This window comes from Crocodylus siamensis, chromosome 10 (assembly GCF_052110815.1).
Source record: "Crocodylus siamensis isolate JL-2025a chromosome 10, ASM5211081v1, whole genome shotgun sequence".
NCBI classification, from domain to species: domain Eukaryota; kingdom Metazoa; phylum Chordata; order Crocodylia; family Crocodylidae; genus Crocodylus; species Crocodylus siamensis.
Genome location: NC_143404.1, coordinates 65,541,540 through 65,562,821, shown reverse-complemented (window position 1 = coordinate 65,562,821; position 21,282 = coordinate 65,541,540). Strand labels below are relative to the sequence as shown.

General features: G+C 42.1%; 1 protein-coding gene across 2 annotated transcripts in view; it reads right to left on the bottom strand.

The window, feature by feature from the left end:
• The window catches only part of GNAS (GNAS complex locus), a 212,287-nt gene that overhangs the window by 42,334 nt on the left and 148,671 nt on the right, over positions 1-21,282 (bottom strand). For both annotated transcript variants that reach the window (XM_090064354.1, XM_090064355.1), the window contains exon 5: positions 10,582-10,679. In XM_090064354.1, the coding sequence (XP_089920480.1) occupies positions 10,582-10,679 (98 nt within the window). The remainder of the gene's footprint in view (positions 1-10,581; positions 10,680-21,282) is intronic.

Genomic DNA, 21,282 nt, shown 5'->3' with positions numbered 1-21,282 from the left:
CCACCCCTTCCTGATATCAGAGGGGTGTGAAATGGCTTGCAAATAGCCTCTCTCATATTATTTCCTTTTCCACCCCAGCCAAAAATCGGGACTCATCAGCTTGAAGATATACACAGAAAACAGGGTGTTAAAATGAAGCAAAACAAAATTACTAACAAGGAGGACTAACCAAGCTAATTATTAAAGCACAAATTCAAATGTTTGAGAGTACAGGCTACAACAGTTAGAACTGCACTCTCTAGGCTGATCTGGGTTATGTACCCAAGGTTTGCCTCTGACTTCATAGTTTCTAGGGTCGGAAGGGACCTGAGCAGATCATCTAGTCCAACCCCCCGCCATGGCAGGAAAGGGTACTGGGGTCAAACGACCCCAGCAAGGTCTTCATCTAACCTCCTCTTAAACACCCCCAGGGTAGGAGCCAGCACCACTTCTCTTGGAAGCTGGTTCCAGACCCTAGCTGCCCCGACCGTGAAGTAGCACCTCCTGATAGCTAACCTAAATCCCCTCTCTGCCAGCTTGTGACCATTATTCCTGGTCACTCCTGGCAGTGCTCGGGGAAACAGGGACTCCCCCAATGCCTGCTGATCCCCCCTGACTAGTTTATAACAGGCCACGAGATCCCCCCTCAGCCTTCTCTTGTGGAGACTGAACAGGTTCAGGTCCCATAGCCTCTCCTCATGGGGCCCACCCTGCTGTCCCCTGATCATGTGAGTGGCCTCCTCTGGACCCTCTCCATGCTGTCCACATCCCTCCTGAAGTGCGGTGCCCAGAACTGGACGCAGTACTCCAGCTGCTGCCTGACCAGTGCCGCATAGAGGGGGAGGATCACCTCCCTGAACCTGCTCGAGATGCATCTGCGGATGCATGACAAGGTGTGGTTGGCCTTCCTAACTGCTCCCCACACTGCTGGCCCATGGTCATCTTCGAGTCAATTATGACTCCAAGATCCTTTTCCGCCTCCGTGCTGACAAGAGGGGAGTTCCCTAACCTGTAGGTATGGTGCCGGTTCTTCCTCCCCAGGTGCATCACCTTGCACTTGTCTGTGTTGAATCCCATCCTATTCACATCCGCCCACCCTTGTAACCTGTGTAGGTCTGATTGTAGCCTGTTGCTTCCTTCTAGTGTGCCCACATCCCCCCACATCTTAGTGTCATCAGCAAATTTGAACAGGGTGCTTTTTACCCCCTCGTCCAAATCGCTGATGAAGATGTTGAACAGTGTGGGCCCGAGGACCGAGCCCTGCAGAACCCCACTGCCCACGTCCTTCCAGGTTGAGGACCCATCCACTACCACCCTCTGGGTGCGGCCCTCCAGCCAGTTGCCGACCCATTTGACTGCATGGGTGTCGACAACACAGCTCCCCAGTTTCTTAATGAGAACGGGGTGAGAGACAGTGTCAAAAGCCTTCCGGAAGTCCAGGAAGACTATGTCCACTGCTACCCCTGCATCTAATGATCTGATTGTAAAAGGCCACCAGGTTGGTCTGACAGGACCTGCCACTGATGAACCTGTGTTGGCTCCCCCTAAGCATGCAGTCCCCTGCTGGCCCCTCCTGGACGTGTGCCAGAATAATTTTCTCGAACAGCTTGCCTAGAATCGAGGTAAGACTAACTGGCCTATAGTTTCCCGGGTCCTCCTTCCTCCCTTTTTTGAAGATGGGAACCACGTTGGCCATATTCCAGTCCTCCAGCACCACTCCTGAGCACCACGAGTACTCGAAAAGCCGTGCCAGGGGTCTTGCAAATGACCTCCGCCAGTTCCTTTAGCACTCTAGGGTGGAGAGTGGACCGGCTGACTTGAACACGTCCAGCCCCTCCAGAAGCTCCCTAACTAAATCCTCGCTAACCCTTGGCCCAGGTGTGCCTCCCCCAGGGCCGGAGAGGGGGCCCAGCAGGGAGGTGGCTGTTCTGGTCTGGATTCAAAGTGCTTTTCCAGAAACTCTGACAGGCTACGGATTAAGCTACATGAGATCCTGAGAAATCTTTAGCTGTTTTGTGCCTCAGCTGCCCCATCTCACTGCCTGTATCCACCCAACCATGGTATTTGTGAAGTTTATATATGGAGATCCTTGGACAAAAATTGCATCTTAAGCGCAAAATATCATATAACATTTAGCTTTGCTTTGATTAAATGCACAGAATGGACAATATTCCCTTAACGACTGCTCAATAGCTTGTTTTCTCTCTGCTGTTTAATGGGTAGCTCTAGGCCTTCCTTGCTGCATGCTATTCAAACCCTATATAGTGAAGACAAAATACTCATTTCTTTATCGCAACATATGACTGTCCCTGTTTTACCGGTGAGGATTGAGGTACTGAGGTTAATCTAATTTTAAACTACCAGGACATGATTTTTCAGAGTCCTTACGACTGCACAGCATTTCATATGCTCAAAGCACAGCTCCCATAGACTTCAGCTGCATTTGAGGTCTTCACAGTTCTGCAAACAAAATCCCAGAGCCTCACATAAGGCACTTCAAAGATGAGGAACATGGAATTAGTGACCACCTGTTAAGAGCTGGGTTTCAGTCACTTGACAATAATCAGAGTGGCTGTCTTCACTGAAGAGTTAACCTGTGTTATTTTGAATCAACTCTTCTCAAACAAGCCTAGGTTGAATTATAGCAGCCATGAAGTAAAACAAGTATACTCTACAGCTCCCTACCTCATTAAGCTAGTCACCTTCCAACTTCTAAAACAAACAGCACACCCCTGATTCCTACATCCTGAATCTGCATACTAGACCATTGCATATCACATTACACACTCACTTCCTCTCTCCCCTCCTCTCTCCAAGGGTATCTGTTTTGTCTGTACAGGTCTTAGTTTTTCCTTTTAAAAAAACCTAACTGGGAAGATAAAGAACCCAAATTCCATCATCCCGCTAACAAAGATGGGTCCCTCAGCAAACTTGGAGTCTTCTGTAATCACCATACATTTGAACTAATGGACTAAACACAGAGTGGGCAAAATACAGCCCGCGGCCCAGATCTGGACTTCTGGGCCATTCTATCTGGCCATGGGGCCCCCAAAACATTTTAGAAAATTAAATATTTATCTGCCCATGGCTGCCTATCAAACATTACAGGGGACAGGGGCACTAGGACCCAGGGGAAGCCACAGCAGGACCCTGCAGTAGCAAGGCCTGCTTGGCCCTGCCCCCACAACTAGAAGCCCCTGCCTAGCAGAGGCTTCTGCCCTAGGATTCTGGGGCTGCTTGTGCCTCCCTGCACCGGAGAAGGAAATTCAGCTAAGCGGGAGAGGGGAAAGAGGCAGGGGAGGACGGCAGGCAATCGCCCCAGTCTTCGGGGCTGGGCCACCTCCTGCTGAGTCCTTTCATTGTGGCAGGGAGCTACATGGTGCAGGAGCATCCAGTGGGTGGGCAGGAAAGTGAGGAAAGCAGCAGCAGGAGATGAAGTGGAAGCGAGCGTGTGTACAGGGCCCATGCCAGTGTCCCAGGGCCAGCGCCTGCAGGAGTGCAGGGCACAGGCTGGCAGGGATCCATGGAGCCAGGCTGGGCTCTATCAGTAGGGACAGAGGGGAACTGGCCTGGCTCCACAGATCCCCTGCCGACTGTGACCCTGCACTCATGCTACCCTGCTCTGGGCCCCGCTGGCACTGGCATGGGCCCTGTGCTCCCATCTGGGTGTAGTTGTGCTCTGGGCACCCACTCATTCCCAGCCCTGCAGTACAGGCAGGGACCAACGTGCACAGCCCCAATCCTGCGCTTGCCCGTCTGGGCTGAGCAGCAGTAGCATGGGACAGACTGCTGCTCAGTGTGGGCAGAAAGCGGTGCCACTGCCCCTCCCACTGCCGGTGCTTCCTGGTGCAGCCACCCAGAGCCCACACCAGGCTACCCTGCATCTCCACTGTGTCACCACTCCCTCTGGGCTGCCACGTGGGGCAGCGGTGGCAGCAGAGCAGATGCAGGGCAGCCCCACACAGCTGCACCACGAAGCGCTAGCAGTGGGGGGGGCCACTTTCCTCCACGCTGAGCAGCAGTTTGTCCTGCGCCACTGCTGCTCAGCCTGGGTCCCAGCACCAGCTCCAGACTCACCCACTGGGGCTGAGCAGTAGCAGCAATGGCAGCAGCAGCTGGGCAGAAACTGGGTGGAAAGCAGCCCCCCCCCCGCTATCATTGCATGCCCAAGGACAGCAGGACACCATGGTTGGGCAATGCAGAGCAGGTATTGGGTGTGCTATGGCTGCACACCGTTGGCAGTGACAGAGGGGCACCATAGGGCGCTTGGGCCCTGGGCTGTTACCCGGTGGGTAACAGCCCAAATTAACATTTGATAAAGTTATAACTAAAAGCAGGGTTTCAGCATGGGAAGCATTGGGCAACCTTAACAGCAAATAGAGCTCTAAGGCAGTTCCTGGCAACCTTTTAAGACAGCGGGCTGGAATGACTCTGCTTAGGTCCCAGGTAATCCAGCACTAGGATTACAGCTGCTTCTCCCCACTACCTAACCACAGCACAGGCAAAGCTCCGTGCTGCTGAATCCTGCCAAGGCCCCCGGTTCCATGGGCCTGATCGTAGGCCACAAGTTGCTGACCCCTGCCATAAAACATTATGCTGGCTATTCAGATCAGTCATAAATGATAAGAAATAAGAATTCCTTTGACTAAAAAAAGTCTCCTCATGAAAAAGTAGGAGCAATTATTAGCGTAACCCTTCAGGTCCTAAGGCACAAATCAACATCTAAATACAACTCATATTATTTGTGAGGGCTATTATACATCTATAGAATTCTTAAGTTTTCCTACTACATCCAGTTTTACGAAGTATAATATGAAACTCATTTAGAAATTAGAGCTGAATTAATTTAATAACCTTATGCTTTGAAAGCTTATGGTTTTGGCAATATACTTAAGACATCTCGTGCCCCAGGCCAGATCTGAGTTCCTCACAGGTCAGATCTGGCCCGGGGCATGGACTGGCAGTGGGGTCTCGCATGGGGCACATGGCAGCAACAGGACCAGTGACAGCAGAGCAAGCAGCCTCTGGTTCCAGTGGTGGCAGCAGCACTGGTAGGTCAAGCACCTGATGGACAAGCAAGGTTGTGCCAGCACAGCCCTGGCTCACCATCCTGCTGAGGGCCATGTCCTAAGTCCAGGGTGCCTGATTTCTGCAGCAGGCCATGCCCCCATCCACACCCACCTGTAGCCTTTATGTGGCCCAGGGGGATGGACAAAACAGTACTGTGGGCTGTATGTCTAACATCCCTGACTTAAGACAACAATTGCTGTAAGTTATATTCTCTGATCATAAAGTCCCCCCCCCCCCCCAAAAAAAAGATTTACGATTCTTTCATTAGATTTATTCCATGCAACATTATACAGATTGCAAGCTTGCCAGGTCCAAGACTGGCATAAAATGGATATTCTTCTGTTTATTACTAACCAGAAGCAATAAATATATATTACAATGCAACCCTTACAAAATAAAACTTCTATTTTTTTCCTAGTATGACTCTAAGGAGCCCTAGTTTCTCCTGGATGTAGCTCTCTCCTTGCATGTGTAGTGCTTTCTATGTTAAACGAAATGAATGAAAACCTCCCCCTGCCACACATTTTCTAACAGATCTGCAAGAAGCTAATTAGTAAGCGTGGTCAAGAGAAAGAAAAAAGTCACCTTCCCCTTCCCAGAAACTGCAAGCTTTAGTAAGCAGAACGTACAGTAAAGCTTGAAATCAGAAGCAGCTAGTCTTTCCAAATGAACAGGGGTTTCTCTGAAGTGACAAATTTAATTTATTCTCTTGGGAAACATGGCCAGGGTTTTACAGTGTATAGCTGGAAGGAGAGTACTAAAAGCATGAGTAAGCGGGATTAAACCCCCACTAACTCTTGCAGCCATCAGGTGTAAAGCTCAGGTGATGCTTCTACCTTTTCCATGTTTTACTTTTATATGCCAAAAGTCATCCTAAACTATTTTGGGGGTAGGGCTTGGGGGAAGGAGAGAGAAAGGCAGGCCTCCCCAGAGTACATTAAGACTAACCTGCCTTCGGAAGATGATGACATGTTCTTTAGATTCATTAACAAAGTCACTATAGGATTTAGCTGCCTAACAGGCATTGGAGAAAAATACTACACCTTGATACCGGTGCCAAGACACTAAGTGATATGTATTCTGTTGCTAAAACAGATGAGGTAAGCAAACGGCTGTTCCACCCCAGGACAGAAAACTACCACCTTGTCTCCAGCATTGTGGGTGGGATCTTTCTGGCCTACCAACTCTCTTGCTTCCCTAAACGTGGCCTTTCCAAGAACAAAAGTCTGCACATCCCAAATCTTGCTTCTTGGTATGATCTGAAAGCTTAAATTACACTGTAGCTTTGAATGGTACTAGGTTCCAGCAGAATGTTTTCTGCCAGAAAACAGTTACTCTCTCTATGCAGAAAATCTACTTTCCTCTAAGAAGAAACATAAAAAAGCAAAAGGAAAGCACAAGTGAAGGAAACTTTCCCTGGTGCTTATATGATGCTGGTAAGAGCCACAGCACTGGCTCCAGGTCATCAAATATGTAACAGGAAACAGACACTATGGGCACAGACAGAAGTGACCTTTTGTTGCATGATCGCCCCTCCTGAAAGTATCTACAGCTGTGCCCTGACAGAAGTGCCAGCTGCAGAGTGCTTTAGAAGTGCCTGATTGCATAACAAATTAACCCTTGAGGGTTCAGATGAAGGTGCTCCAAAGCACACAGCCACTCAGCCAGCTCCAGACTGGAGCTTGATCCCACAACCCCCCGGACCCAACAGAGAATATCTGTTTGATGTGGGGGGTGTTGCTGTAATTCATGTAGCTTCCTGTGAAGGTACATGAGTTACAGTGGACAGCTGCACATCTGTCAGCACCCTATAGAACAGGGTGGATAAAGACCAACATTTAAAAAAAAAAAAAAGTTTTTACTGATTTTTTAAAATCAGATTATTATTTAATCATTTTTTATTTTTTTGTTAAGATGCTTTTTTCTTTTAAAATAATAAAAAGAAACCTATATAGTTTTAAATTTAAAATACATTAAAGATATCATCATGGAATAGGGACTACAGTTTCTAATTATATACTACTTGAGACAATATATTCATGTAACCTTTTTAGAAAAGTTTTATAAATAGGTGACAACAGGCCGTGCACTACATTAGGGGCCCAATCTTGTGGGGTTCCCAGAGGCTCCTCTATAGATTAGGAAAGATGAAAGAAAACCACCCTACCCAATGGGACTCAGTGCTCAGTCTAGAAGAGCTCATTAAGCGTCTCTGTGATGCTTAATTTCAGTTCTCAAACTGTGGATTCGTCTCTTCAGAGATAACATCCTTGTTAGCAGCAGTGTACAGAGATGAGAAAGAACAGACACGATTACCCATCCATCAGCCCTCTCGTCTCTGCAAGTTTGTGTACACAGTCAAGCCCTTACTTCTCTAAAAGTGTGATGTTTCAAAAAATTAAATGATTAAAAAGGATATCAAACAACAAGAATGCACTTTTAATAGAAAAGAATGATTAAATTAAGGCTTCATGACCAGTGATTTAAATTATGATTTAAATCATGATTTAAAGCGACTGATTTAAATCAAATCCACCCTGCTGTAGTCTATGCCAACACCCAAAAATGCCTTCAAAAGGAGGTTCTGGAGGGGCAGCTGACCAAGAGTCATGCAGGAGGTGACACCAATGACATGCAACCTGTCCACTCACGCAGCAGCAGAGCCATCCTAACTCCAATTTCTTACAGAAACCTTACATGGACTTTACTGAGTTTTGGCACAAGGAGAGGTGCATTCTACCCTTTCAGCAAAGCATCTTAGGAAACCCTAGGTTCCCACAACATATCTATTTCTTTACTATTACTGACAGAATATGGAAAAGGTGGGTGTTGAACCCGCACAACCCAGGACTCCCGTAACTTGCTAATAACCATTTTATACACAAACGCATTCCCTGCAAAAGTTCAAATGTGCTTATTACTAAATATTTAAAAAGAACTGGCCCACAATGGTAAAAAAATTATATACTAAGAATTTCACACTTGGAAGCAGTCCTAGTGAAGATGACTATAGCAGACAACATAATAACATATTTCCAAAAGAAGCCTAAAGTTGATCAACTACATAAACCAGTAAATTGTATAGAAGCTCAGTGCAAGTTGTTCACATGGCGAAGAAATTGCTGAATATTTTTATAAAGATTTTTCATGAGAAAGAAAACCTTGGTAGCTTGGTCTATCCTGAAATTAAAAGATAATTAACGTCATTTTCTTCTTTGAATTCAATAGTACTGTTTCTTGTTTTATGTTGGCATGTAAAAACAGAATGTGTTTAAAATCCTGGGACACTCTCTGGAAGAACTGCCAAGTCCAAGCAGATATTCTGCAGGCAGTGTTCTGTTCTAGCTCCCATTTCCATTAGGGACAGTTGCCTCCGTATGCAAATGAAAATAGCCCTTGATGGCTGAATTGCAAGCATATTTGGTCTTTGGTAGGTTTCTCTCTGCTTGCTTGTTTAAGCGTGGCCACCGGATTTATGTAGTTAATAAAGTAATTTCAAGATAATTTTGCTAGAAGTTATTTTTGACACTTCTCTAGAAGATTCATGAGTAAACGAGGCAAGCTGCATGATGAACCCGAAGGTCACGAGCAAGCATTTTTCTATTAACAATGCCTCTTCTTTAGTTGTTTGATATCAACAAATCACATGCCAGCAAAGCACCAAAATCAACTAGGATTAACAATGAAAAACTTCATGTGAAGATCTACCAAAACACTGTGAAAATTTCTAAACGATAAAACATTAGTTTAACAACAATAACGTGTTAACTTCAGAAAAGACTAAGAAATACACCCAAAAAATGTCAAAACACATTCTGGAAAATTCTCTCTAATTTGCCACCAGCAGACATGTTCCTTTTTTTGGTTCAACAGCTCAAGATGTAAAAACCAGTGTTCCACTAGATGGAGCAGGATGGTAAAACCATCACAGAGGCCATTCCTGACTTTTGACTCAGCACAAATTCCAATGTCCTACAACAAGAAACAACCAGAAAAATATGGTTTTCACTTTTCTCCCATGTTGTCATATTGGCATAATCCAGAAGAGCTTTTTCCAGTCTAGCAAAAAGCCATGCGAGAGAGGAAGTGCAAGGTCCTAGCACCAGCTGTTACTTCTGTTAGCAGAAATAGCAAGGTAACCAAATGCTACAAGAATGAAATGGGTTTTTTTTTAATTTTTTATATACACACATATACATATATATACACACATATACATATACACACACACACACACACACAGATATACATACATAATACACTTTATAGAGGCAATGCTAAAGGGCATAATGTACTTATCAAACAAAACTGCAAACTCATTATCATTTCTTACCTTGTAATAAATTACCTTGCAAAGAAATCTGTGTTAAAAGTACAGAATTGGGGAGGGGGAGAGGGGGTGTCCCTTAACGAAAGGTTCCAGGTGCAGGTCAAGCAAAATCAAGTTAGCAATGATATAAACTTTAAAGTGGTTTCTTAAGACTTGGAACTCCAAGAGTCACACTAAGTAAGGACCTTGCACGTCCTCTGTCACATGGCTCTTTGCCAGAATGAAAAAAACTCTTCTGGATTTTGCTTAATATGAAAACCTAGGAGAAAAACGAAAACCATATTTCCCTTCAGAAGTTTCCCTTTAAATTCACTTTAGTTCTGAAGTAAACCAAACCACATATATCTTACTTGACTTGTGAAAGGTCTATTATAACTTGTAAAAGATCCAGTCTTAAAACATTCAACTGCCGGTAAACCAGAGCTCATGAAATGCATCTCACAAATGCATCTTCAGAAACACTATGCCTGTTTCACAGACTCCAACATTGCCAGCTGGTAGTTGTTACCCATTACTTTCCACTCCCCCAATGCTTTCACAGTACACCTGAGATGCAATATTAACCATCTTCACAAACAGACCAGTAAAAAACCCCCAAACTTCTAAACTACGCATGTGTGAATAAGAATTTTAAGTATGTATCTAGGTCTCTTCAGATGCCCCCAGTTATCATAATGGACAATAATATAACGGGGGAAAGGAGCAGTACATATTCTGGAATGCACAAATACAATGGGTCCCTGCCTACCGCCTATGGATCAAGGTCTGGCCAAGTAGCTGGCTCCATCTCCTTGTTTTCAGCTGCTAAAATGAAATAAAACTGCACAGACAGTAAAGGCTTCCCCAGTATGATTTTTCCAAAGACAATTACTTATTTTGCAGATGTTCTTTGACTGCTAGTGGGAAAGGACAGTCTACTGTTACTGTAGATGGGGGAAGGTTGTTTTTTGGGGCACTTAGAGATGTGGGCCATCTCGTGAACAAGAACAATTTTCCTGCTGAGACCACTACAAGTTAGCTCCAGGGTTTTCAGAACACCTGGCATTTTTTTTCTGGTTCTCCAAAAGACAGGTGTCATGCATGATCAACCTTTTTCAATGATACAGAAGTTGTAAACATTCAGAAGTGAATTATATAATTTTCAATCCTTTAAGAAATTTGCAGCTTATGACGGTATATAGCAGAACAGAAGTACTACTTACTACTGCGCACAATCAATCAACTGATATTCATTAGACCTCTCGTAGCAGGCTTTCACACCTTCATCTTGCCAAAGTGTTTTTGTATGTTCATAAAACTCCTGAAAATAAAACATAATGAAAAAAATCAGCAAGAAAGGGATGTACGTGCAAAATAAATAAAACAAAACAAAAAAAACTCAGGTATAAATGGCAAATGCTTAGGGCTAAACTTTAGACCTACACAATAAAGCATCTTTACAAAAATCTTTTGATCGTAAGTACCACCAGATTTCTACAGTATCTTGAGCTTATCCTAACAGTTTTAAGTTCTCTGGGCAAGCACAATGCTCTCATACCTGCACAATTCTGATCCCCTTGGTAACACTGACTTTCAGGCTGTGGAGGTGAAGAAATAAGGACCCAAGATAAAACTTGCTAACATGCTTAAGTGACTTAAGCAAAGTGACTTAAGGGTTTAAGCTCCATTAACTTTTAATCACCAAAACTATTTTTTTTTTAAAATACAACTTTGGTTCACAACTGATGTTGATGCTTCTAACTTATATTAAGTACAACATATTAATTACTACCAGAAAACAATAATTACAGGTAATTTTTTTTCAACACATACTTAAAAACAAAAACTCAAAGTTTGATTCTCTAGAAGAGTTTTTAAATATTTGTAAACCACTGGATATTATCTAACAATATCTTTGTGAATTCTCATTCCTATAAAAAATGTGTGGTGGGAGCAGTTAGAAAGGTGGAACAAAAGAGGTCACAAAAATATGAGACTACAAAATAGACTTCTGACAACTGGTCTTCACTTCCTGAATATCTAAACATAGTACTTGTGGGACTCTACCCCAATTTACTGCATAGTCCAACTAGCTGAATTCATACTTAGAAAAATGCACACACTGCACTAGACATTCCCCACATCCAAAGAGTAAGAAAAAAAAAATATTAAAGAAATCCCATGCACAAAATTTGACCTAAATAAGAAAAAAAAATAAATCTATAAATGTATTAAAAATAAAAGAACCAGAATGCCTTTAAGGATCTCAGTACACTTTGATTATATAAGGAAACATGCATCTATAAACTCCAATTCTACAATAAGGAGATAAGAAATGATGGGTAGCACAGATGCTATGTTAGGTAACAAGTAGGTGATGTTGCAGATACCCCAAAAGTTCTAAAAACTTATAAAAAAGAAGGTTAAACAGTAACATCCATCCCATCATACAATGGAGACACAATTCACTGGAAAATTATGTTATTTTAAACCACTGATGGTTCTTTTAGAGCAGTGGTTCTCAACCTTTGTGGACCTGAAGCAACCCACTATAACTTCTGTGAATTCAGTGGCACCCAATTTCAAAAGCTAATTTATATATTACAGCACTTACCTCCTTCCACAGAGGTTGGATGGTGGTGGTGGTGGAGGGGAGGTAGGTGAGGTGGGAGATTCATGCAGGTAGGGGTCAAGCCCAATCCTGCATTTATTTAGCTTATCTCATTACCTGGCTCACACCACCTACCAGTCTTAAAAGGCTGATTCTCAACCGACGCCCTGGTTGAGAATCACCGTTTTAGAGTATGATGCAGAAATATAAGTAGTCTTTCAGTTACCTAGCCAGTCTACTTCTTAAAAATAAAAGAAGATAAAATAAACAAAGGATTGTGTTAATGTTCCCAACACGATTATTCATTGCTGGTTAGTAACTACTTCAAACAAGTCTTTCAAAACAGTTCAATGCTCCACTTTGGAGAGCTTCTTATAAATCATGGAAAATTAGAGTCGGAAGGAACCTCACGAAGTCATTTAGTCCAACCCCCTGCTCAAAGCAGGACCATCCCCAACTAGATCATCCCAGCCAAGACTTTGTCTACCTGGGTCTTAAAAGCCTCCAAGGATGGAGATTCCACCACTTCTCTAGGTAACTCGTCCCAGTTTTGCTACCTTTCTAGTGAGAAAATTGTTCCTAACATTTAAATTCAACTTCTCTTGCTGCAACTTCAGCCCACTGCTCCTTGTTCTGTCATCTGCCACTGCTGAAAACAGTCCAGCTCCAACCTCTTTCAAAATGCCCTTTAAGTAGTTAAAGGCTGCTATTAAATCCCCTCTCAGTCTTCTCTTTTCCAGACTAAATCAGCCCAGTTCCCTCAGCCTCTCTTCACAAGTCATGTGCCCCAGCCCCCTAACCATTTTTTTTGCCCTCCACTGGACTCTAATTTGTCCACATCCTTTCTGAAGTGGGGGGCCCAAAACTGGAAACAGTACTCCAGAAGTGGCCTCACCAGTGCAAAATACAGGACAACAATCACTTCCCTTGACCTGATGGCAATATTCCCACCAATGCAGCCCAGTATGGTGTTTGCCTTCCTGGCAAGAAGGGCACACTGTTGGCTCATATTCAGCTTATTGTCCACTGTAACCTCCAGGTCCTTTGCCGCAGAGCTGCTGCCCAGGCAGTACCAGTGTATGGGATTGTTCTGTCCCTAGTACAGAATTTTGTACTTGTCCTTGTTGAACCCCATGAGATTTCTTTTGGCCCCAATCCTCCAATTTGTCTAAGTCACTCTGAATCCTAGTCCTACCCACCAGTGTATCTACTATTTCCCCCAGCTTGATGTTATCTGAAAACTTCTTGACACAAGTAGTAAGATCTTGTACTTTCTATATGTGTGGATGCTGAAAAAGAATCACAAAGCTAGGCCTGAATATCTACTTGAACACTAAAAGCGCCAAAAAATTATTCAGCTGCTGAATTCTAAAATGCACAGGCAACCACTTTCTAACACAGTACTCTTCTGCAACAGGAAGCCTGAAATTTTAAAGTTCCTCAAGTTCAGCCTTTAACGAATAAGTCACTTCAAAACAGATACCAATCTGACATACTTTGAGTTGTACTTGAAGACTGTACAGAAGTTTAAGTTTGAGAAGAAAGCAGACACCAACTTGCTGAGCAAAACAGGCCAAAGGAGAAAGATACTGCTTGTACCGACTTCCTGTTCACTTCAAGGTGCAACTCAGCACATTCACCATCTCAAGATTACCATATTTTTTGCATATAACTTCCCCCTGGAGTATAATACACACCCTGTTTTTGAAAGGCAGAATGAATAAAACGATTTTTCCAGAAAATAGCAGGAGAGAGACAAGCAGCAGCTAGAAGCAGCAAAATTGCCCCTACGAAAGGTTAGCTTGATTAGTGCAACATCTAGACTGTTAAAAGGAAAAACTACTTTTAACACCCCTGAAGTAAAGAACAATGAGCTTTTAAGTCAGTTGACTCCTACAGCTGCTTGAATAGTAACATCACAATCAGAAAAATAGATATGGGCGACAGAGAGATCTTGTTTAAGGGACCTTACACACTTGTAAACTTATGTATATACTTAGTTTGTATGCATACTATGAACAGATTACGAGCTAGACATGGGGTGGAGTAATTTATTCATCTAATAACATTTACCTAACATTCCCCTCCCCAATGGTTTTATATATTCACGACCAATAAGCTACTTTCTATAGAAATAGAAGGATTATTGTTCCAAGTTGTTCACTTACTCTACCTTCTAAAAGGTAAAATATTTAACAAATTTAAAAAGAATTTTAAATTTCGCATACACACCAACTCACAAGCTCCCCAGATCTGCTTATCATAGAAGTATTTATTTTATTCTCTCTCATTTGAAGGTAATATGTTGCCCAAATTTAAGATCTGCTTATAGTTCTGAAAATGTCAGCATCCCACTTATAGACTTTAAAAATTAAAAACACATTTTTTTAATTAGATTGATAAAGACCTGATTAATAAGGGTACTTCTTTTTCATATTCCCAAGTGGCGATCATTGGAAGGAATCCCAAGAATTGTATTATCAAAGCACATTACATTTTTAATGTCCATCGCCCACCTATCTTTAATTTTTACAACAATTACACCACACTAGATCTATAGATGCTATGCCCTAATAAAGAGCTAGGTATTATTATTTAGCTATTCTTCACTACTGCATATGTATTCCTTGAAAAGTTTATAATCAAACTGCTATACCATGGAGGGCTCTATATTTTGCTCTTCTTGCAACACATTTATAAAAATAGTATTGCATAAATGCATTTTCTGCATGGGAAAAATGTTTTAGAATCAGCAACCTCACATGTGTTGTATATAATTACGTTTCTGGCTAACAGTCCAACAAAAAGAATTTTCAAATAAGCTTAGAAAAAAAATTTCAGCAGCTTAGTAACTTAAGTATACAAACCGCTGCACACACTACTGTTATCAATGACCATGGGCTTTTCTTGGCTAGATCTCAGAGCTTTTAAGTGGTTTGGGCCAAATATCCTTACAAGTGTTATTCACTAGCTCAGGCTACATGTTCCTGGTCACCTTTTAAATAACCACTGCTTATAGTTTTTATTTAATTACATTTTCCCTATTTTTTTTTTTTTTAAAAGGAAAGAAAACGACTTAGGGAGCCCTGCCACATCTGAAGACACCATGGCTTGGAAGGAAGTCTCCGTAGGAGCTCAGTGATAGGAATGGCAGTATTGCCTTATGAGCATAATAGCCCTGTTTCAGGAGCATACTGAACATGGTACAGTTACAGTCTACTTCCTCTGGCTAGCCAGAAAGGAGCCATGTCCTAATACAATTTATAAAGTTCTGCTTAAAAGCCACCACACACGACAGAACTATCCACCTCTATGTCTGTTCCTACACATAAGTTTAGCAATCCCATACTATTTATAGAAATCATCCGTATGTTTGCTCTGAAGGATCATACAGTTTTGTGAAGCCTATACACAAATGGCCTGTTAGACAACTGTTCATTTGAGCACACTTTTATTGCTGCAGGTATTAAATCATGATAGCTATATACGTAGGTAAGGTATGCAAATGTACACTCACTTGTACTTTCTCTACAATGAAATTCTCTTCTAAACATTTTAAGAGGACTTGGAGAACATTTATAGCAGGAGACTGATTTTGCAGCAGCTTCTCCCCTCCCTCCATTTCTTTTTTCAAACTATTATTGAAGTAACATTCCCAGTTTAGTTTAAATTATTCTTATAATTAGGCCATAAGATTTTAAATTAATCAGCGGATTTGGAAAGGTAGGTTAAACTGCAAAATCAAAAGCTATAGTTGCATCATGTTAACATAAAATACACCTGTAGCCAAAGAATGAGAAATATTTTCTTTACAAAAAGAAAGAGGAGGAGGAGAAATGGTGAACTATTAAATCATTACAGTTAAAAACAAAACAAAACAAAACAAAACCCACAACTTCTCTTACCCGTTTTCAGTTGGGTTCCCCCGTCACCTTTTTTGGGGAGGAGACAGAGTGTGACAGATTCACAGTTCTGATCCTTGGTTTCGTCCTTCCTGTCCTATGAGTTACCTTCTGCTTTGAGATTTTAAGTGTCAGCAAATATCAGCACCTTTTTTTAAAGTATTTTCTAGACTCTTCTAGTTCCAATTGTGATTATCCTCCAACCCCTCCCCTCCTCGTTGTCCCTCCCCAAAATGAAAGCTTGGCATTTATTTTTAGCTTTTCTATTACAACAAAGTGCAATGGGGGAAAAGAAATGTTATAAACCTCCCTACAATAAAGTATGAGGAGGAGGACAGGTTGAAGGCCTGGCACTTTATGGAGCCTCCTTTTTGCTATCATCTGTTAGTTCTTAAAAGAAACAGTACTAACACAGGACACTGTATGACTCAACTTTCACAGAGCTAGAAAGAAGTCTTAGCTCAACCAAGGGGCAAAGTTGGCAACCAAATGACCCAACTCTGCTGAAGGAGCAGCAGAATTAGATGTACATAAACCATCTAAACGTCCCACCCGATTCAGAGAAGTCCCACCAGACTAGGTAACTAGCTTAGTAAAATGCAACTTACGTGTAAGGCTGAAATAGTGCATTTTAAACTGAATTCATCTGCCACACCAATTACTTTAAAACATCCTAAATATTCCTTTTATCCTCCCATACAAATGACTAGAACAAATGTACAGAAAATTTAGCAATAGTATAGAGTTCCCTCATGAACTGTGGCCATATGCTAGTATTAGAAAAAAAAACCCAGCAGTTTAATGAAAAAATGCATTAGAACAATGAACCTCTCTGTTGGATCTACTCAGGATCTGAACTTTATGTTCCACCACACTTTTAAACTTCCTCCCTCCTCCTTTTCTTTTTTATCCCCTTTTTAAAATGTGGTCTTCTTGCACTTTTGTCCATCTCCCCTACCAAGATTTTTGGTCCCAGTTCCAGTTTTGTTACCTTGATGCATATCATCCAAATAAGCAACAGTTACAAAAACTGAACAAATGAGAGCGCTACCATTTTACTGTACTGTTTTTACACATTGTTAACTACTTAAATGCTGAATTATATACCAGAGTTGTTCAGCATGTGTTGTCCCAAGATGAAGCAGAATCTGCTGTTCTATTTATTTGAAGGTCAAGTCAAATAGTTTATTCAATAACACATTTTTATTGCAGAAAAGACGAAAAAATGTATTTGGATTGTGACAAAATTACTGCATTTTCACTCTCATGTGTCCAGCACTAAGGTCTGTTATTTTTGCATGCTACGCCAAATCCCCTTCTACATTATACTACCAATTCAGTGGCAGCAAAATCTCACTTTGTCTCAGTTGAGCATCTGCAAAGCAAAAATGTAGTCACACAAACTGATGCAAAGTCCCCAGATCTCATACCACGAGGTCAATACTTCACAGGGGCAAACCTCCTTCAGTTTCTAATGACCTGCCAATCAGCAGGAGATATGATCTCCCAATAGCACCAAGAATGACAATGCGATAGGCTTCTTCCATTAATGCAAACTTAAAATGCTTGTCCAGGCAGGGTGCGAATTGAGAGGTGGTAGGCAGGGGAAGGCTGAGCTCCCCCTGTAAGATTTAAAAATCATAACTTGCGGGGGCCTCCAATTGGACTGGTCCTTCACTTAGGTGGACTTCTTAATCAATGAACTGGTTTAAATTTTTTGCAGACTGCTCCACCCCCACAAAGAGTCCAAATGTAATTCAAACCCTGAGTTCAGGCCTGCCCAACTGGTGGCCCACAAGCTGCATGTAACCCACGAGGGGTTAATGTATAGCCCCTGGGCTCTCATCCAGCCATGGCTCCCCCCATTGCCCTGGCTGCACTAGAGGCTGGAGTCTCCATGTTCCCCCCTCCCTCATCCAGCTGCCACTTCCCAGGGGGTAAGGCAACACGGCAGCACAGGGAGCTAAGGGCAAGTGCACCGCTATGCCCAATGGGGAAGAGAGATCATACCCAAGTGGTGCAGCAAGGAGGAGTGCCCACACGGGCATGTGTTGCAGGGGAAAGAATCGTGTGGGCGCACCCATGAGGCACAACGGGGCGGGGGGGGGAGCCTACACACTGCAGTGGTGTGGTAGGGAACACCTACATGGCATATGGCCCCCAGGGACTTAAAAGTTGGATAGCCCTGCAATTTTAATACACTGCACTTTCCTAGACTCTTTAACCCTGTGAGGTAGGAACTGTTTTTATTTAACAGAGGAAAAAAAAGGTAGACAGATTACGCGACTTGCTCAAGATGCAAAGGGTAATCTATAGGATAGACGCACACAGTCCTAGGCTCCTGTTCCCAAGTCTCACATCCTACCTTTTGTTGAGAGAGAGGCAATTAACTGTGTTAGCCTGAAGTCTGGCAGGAGGCAGGACAGGGCAGATGCTAGGAATCTGACAAGTTAGGAACCGGTTGCCTATGAAAACTTATGCCTTTCTGAATGAGTTAAATAAATCTCTTATATGCCTTCCCATCCTGCCTTCTGCCTTGCTGTTACTGCTTCTTGCTATGACAGTCCATTATAGCTAATCTGAACTCAACAAACTCATGTGCACAGAGAAAAGTAAAAATAACCCATGAAAAGCCTCCCTGGAAACTGAACAGGGAAGCAAATTAAAAACAGGGATTTTCAAAAGCAAGACAGCACAGCCAAACCGTTACATACTACAACTACGGTAACTACGTGGTAGACAGAAACAAGAAGTTCCTGACCAATACTACCCTTGAAATGGGAAAGGGGTTAGGAGCAGCTCCTTCTGATATGCTGTTATATAGGAAGAAAATTAAGACCAGACCCTGGCCTTGATTAATCTTTTTAGGTCATGAGGGCTCTTGACTAAAAAACAGATCTAGTGCGCCGAGCCCTTTAACAGCCCTTCAGCACAAACTCACTGTGACCCGACCTCTCCAAGGCCACAGCAACTTCAGGTCACAGTAGTAAGATATAAATCAAAGGAAGCCTTAATATCTGTCTGGCTTAGCTACATTAGTAATAAAATATCTATTACTGCAAAGTAAGACTTTTTTTTGGCATCTGTCTTTCTAATTTCAACTGTAACTAGCAATATTTATGCAATCACTTTAATACAGTTAATAAAATGTCCACGTAGGATGGAAAAAAGAATTCATGACCACATTCCTTGATTTTTTTATTCGTATTTCAAAATACCAATAAAATACTGATAGTTCCTTTCTATTCAGCACTGGTTAGGTCTCATCTACAGCACTGTGTGCAGTTCTGGGCTCCAAAAGGACATAGAGTAGTTAAAGAGGGTCCAGAGGTGGATAACAAAGATGATCAAGGGGTTGGAAGGCAAGTCATACGAGGAGAGAGGCAGAAGGAGCTAGGCATGTTCAGCTTGCAGAAAAGGTGCTTATGAGGGAACATGATAGCAATCTTCAAATACCTGAAGAAAGAAGAATAAAAGCAACTTTTCTCTCTTGCTGCAGAAAGGACGTAGACCAATGGCTTGAACTTGCAGCAAAGTAAGTTTAGACTGGATAGCTGGAAGAACTTCACTGTGAGAATGAGGCAGTGGAATGGACTAACTGGGGAAGCTGTGGATTCTTATCACTAGAGATATTCAAGAGGTCAGACAGGCACTGGGCAGAGATGGTCTAGGTATAGCTATGCCTATTTTCTACCATGAGAATTTCCCATGCTTCTGGGCTTAGCTGAAAAAAAGGAAGGCAGCAGGGGGGAGCAACCAGCAAAGTGTGTCAGGGTGCTTTTATGCTTCCTCAAGAGGCATTGGGCATCCAAATCTGGACTTTTTATTAAGCAATCTTTTCTTTTCTTGACGCCTGCAGAAATCCCCACGTATTTAGGGCTCAATTCTGATCTAGCTCACACAAATGTAAAAACCAGAAAGTTTCATATCAGGAGAAAGCTGAGAGAGAAATGATAACAAGGCACATAGTACAGCTGCACAGTACCTGCATTAGAAAATGACTTCTATGAAAGCATCTGATATTTTAAATCGTTCATGGCATATTAATTGACTGCTTTAGACAGGCTGCATTACAATACGTATGTGCCAAAGGTTATGAAAAAAATCTAATGCAACTATGCAATGAAATGCAAGCGTAAAAACAAAAAGTAAATCAGAGAAATCCTCACTATGTCATGTGAGTCATGGAAGGCATCTCTGGAGCCAAGATAAGGGAAAGAAATCTCATTAGGGAAAACATAAAAGAGGTGCTAAATATTTAAAAAGACGACAAGCAAAGATCAAGGATAGAATATGAAGCAAGTGGCAGATTTGTGAGTTTGAATAGTATTCTCTCTCTGGAAATCTTTTTTAAGGGTACCACACAATATTAGCGTTATTACGTGCAAACACCTACACAATTCAAAATAAACCCAAAGATTTCAAATGGGAATCTAGACTGTCAAAACCATTCTGTCCTTTTACAAACTTTCTGAATTCTCAGCAACAGAAGACTTGTTACATCATTTTACCATAGTCAAATAAAAATAAAGCAAAAGCTAAGAGCTGGTGTATTTCAATGGGTACCTTCTGTGTAATGAGAGGCACCTTGTGTCTAACTGAGGTTGAAAACCACTGCTCTAAAAGAACAATAAAATGGGAACTAAATTACTCAAAAATTACCAGTCACTTTTTGTAGCAGGCAAGTTTCCTGGAAAGAAACAGCCAAAAGACTAGTCCTTACATGCCTGTTACTTGTTTATATAACACTAATTCATTGTTGGCACATTCTAATACACTATACAGCAATGTCAATGCAGGTCTGTCCTGCATTATGAGAAAGAAGGCCTTTAATAGAATACCTAAAAAATAACAAACCTGGATGAGTTTAGTGTGAGATGACAACCCGAATCTCATAATAGGATATACAACCTGAGTCCAAAAACGATCCTTATCATTGCCGAAATACAGTAAAGCTGCCATGACCTGCCCTGTCTAGGTAAGCTTCTAAGCAGAATCATATCCTTCATCCCATGTCATTTTCCGGTAAAAGTGAACGAGCACAATATACATCTAAAATCCCTGTCCAAAGAGGGCACTGTAAAGCAACAGCTGTATTTAAACACAATTTGTTAATAGAATGGCATCCCCAGGCAAGTTGAAGAGGAAATTCTCCTTTAAGTATTGTTTTATTTAAGATCCCTTGTCCCACCATGACCTGTTGAAAATTCTCCAATATAGTGAATTGATGAGTAATGGTTTGAACTCCCTTGTGTTTGTTTATGGGAGTTTAAGCAGACAACTGGAAGAGAAAAGCAAACATGAGTAAAACCACCTTGGATGAGGAAGAAAAGGAAAAAGCCCATTTGGGAAAGAAGCTATTGAAAACAAACTGGATCAGTGGAAGGAGATGCTCAGAAAGAGTTCAATCA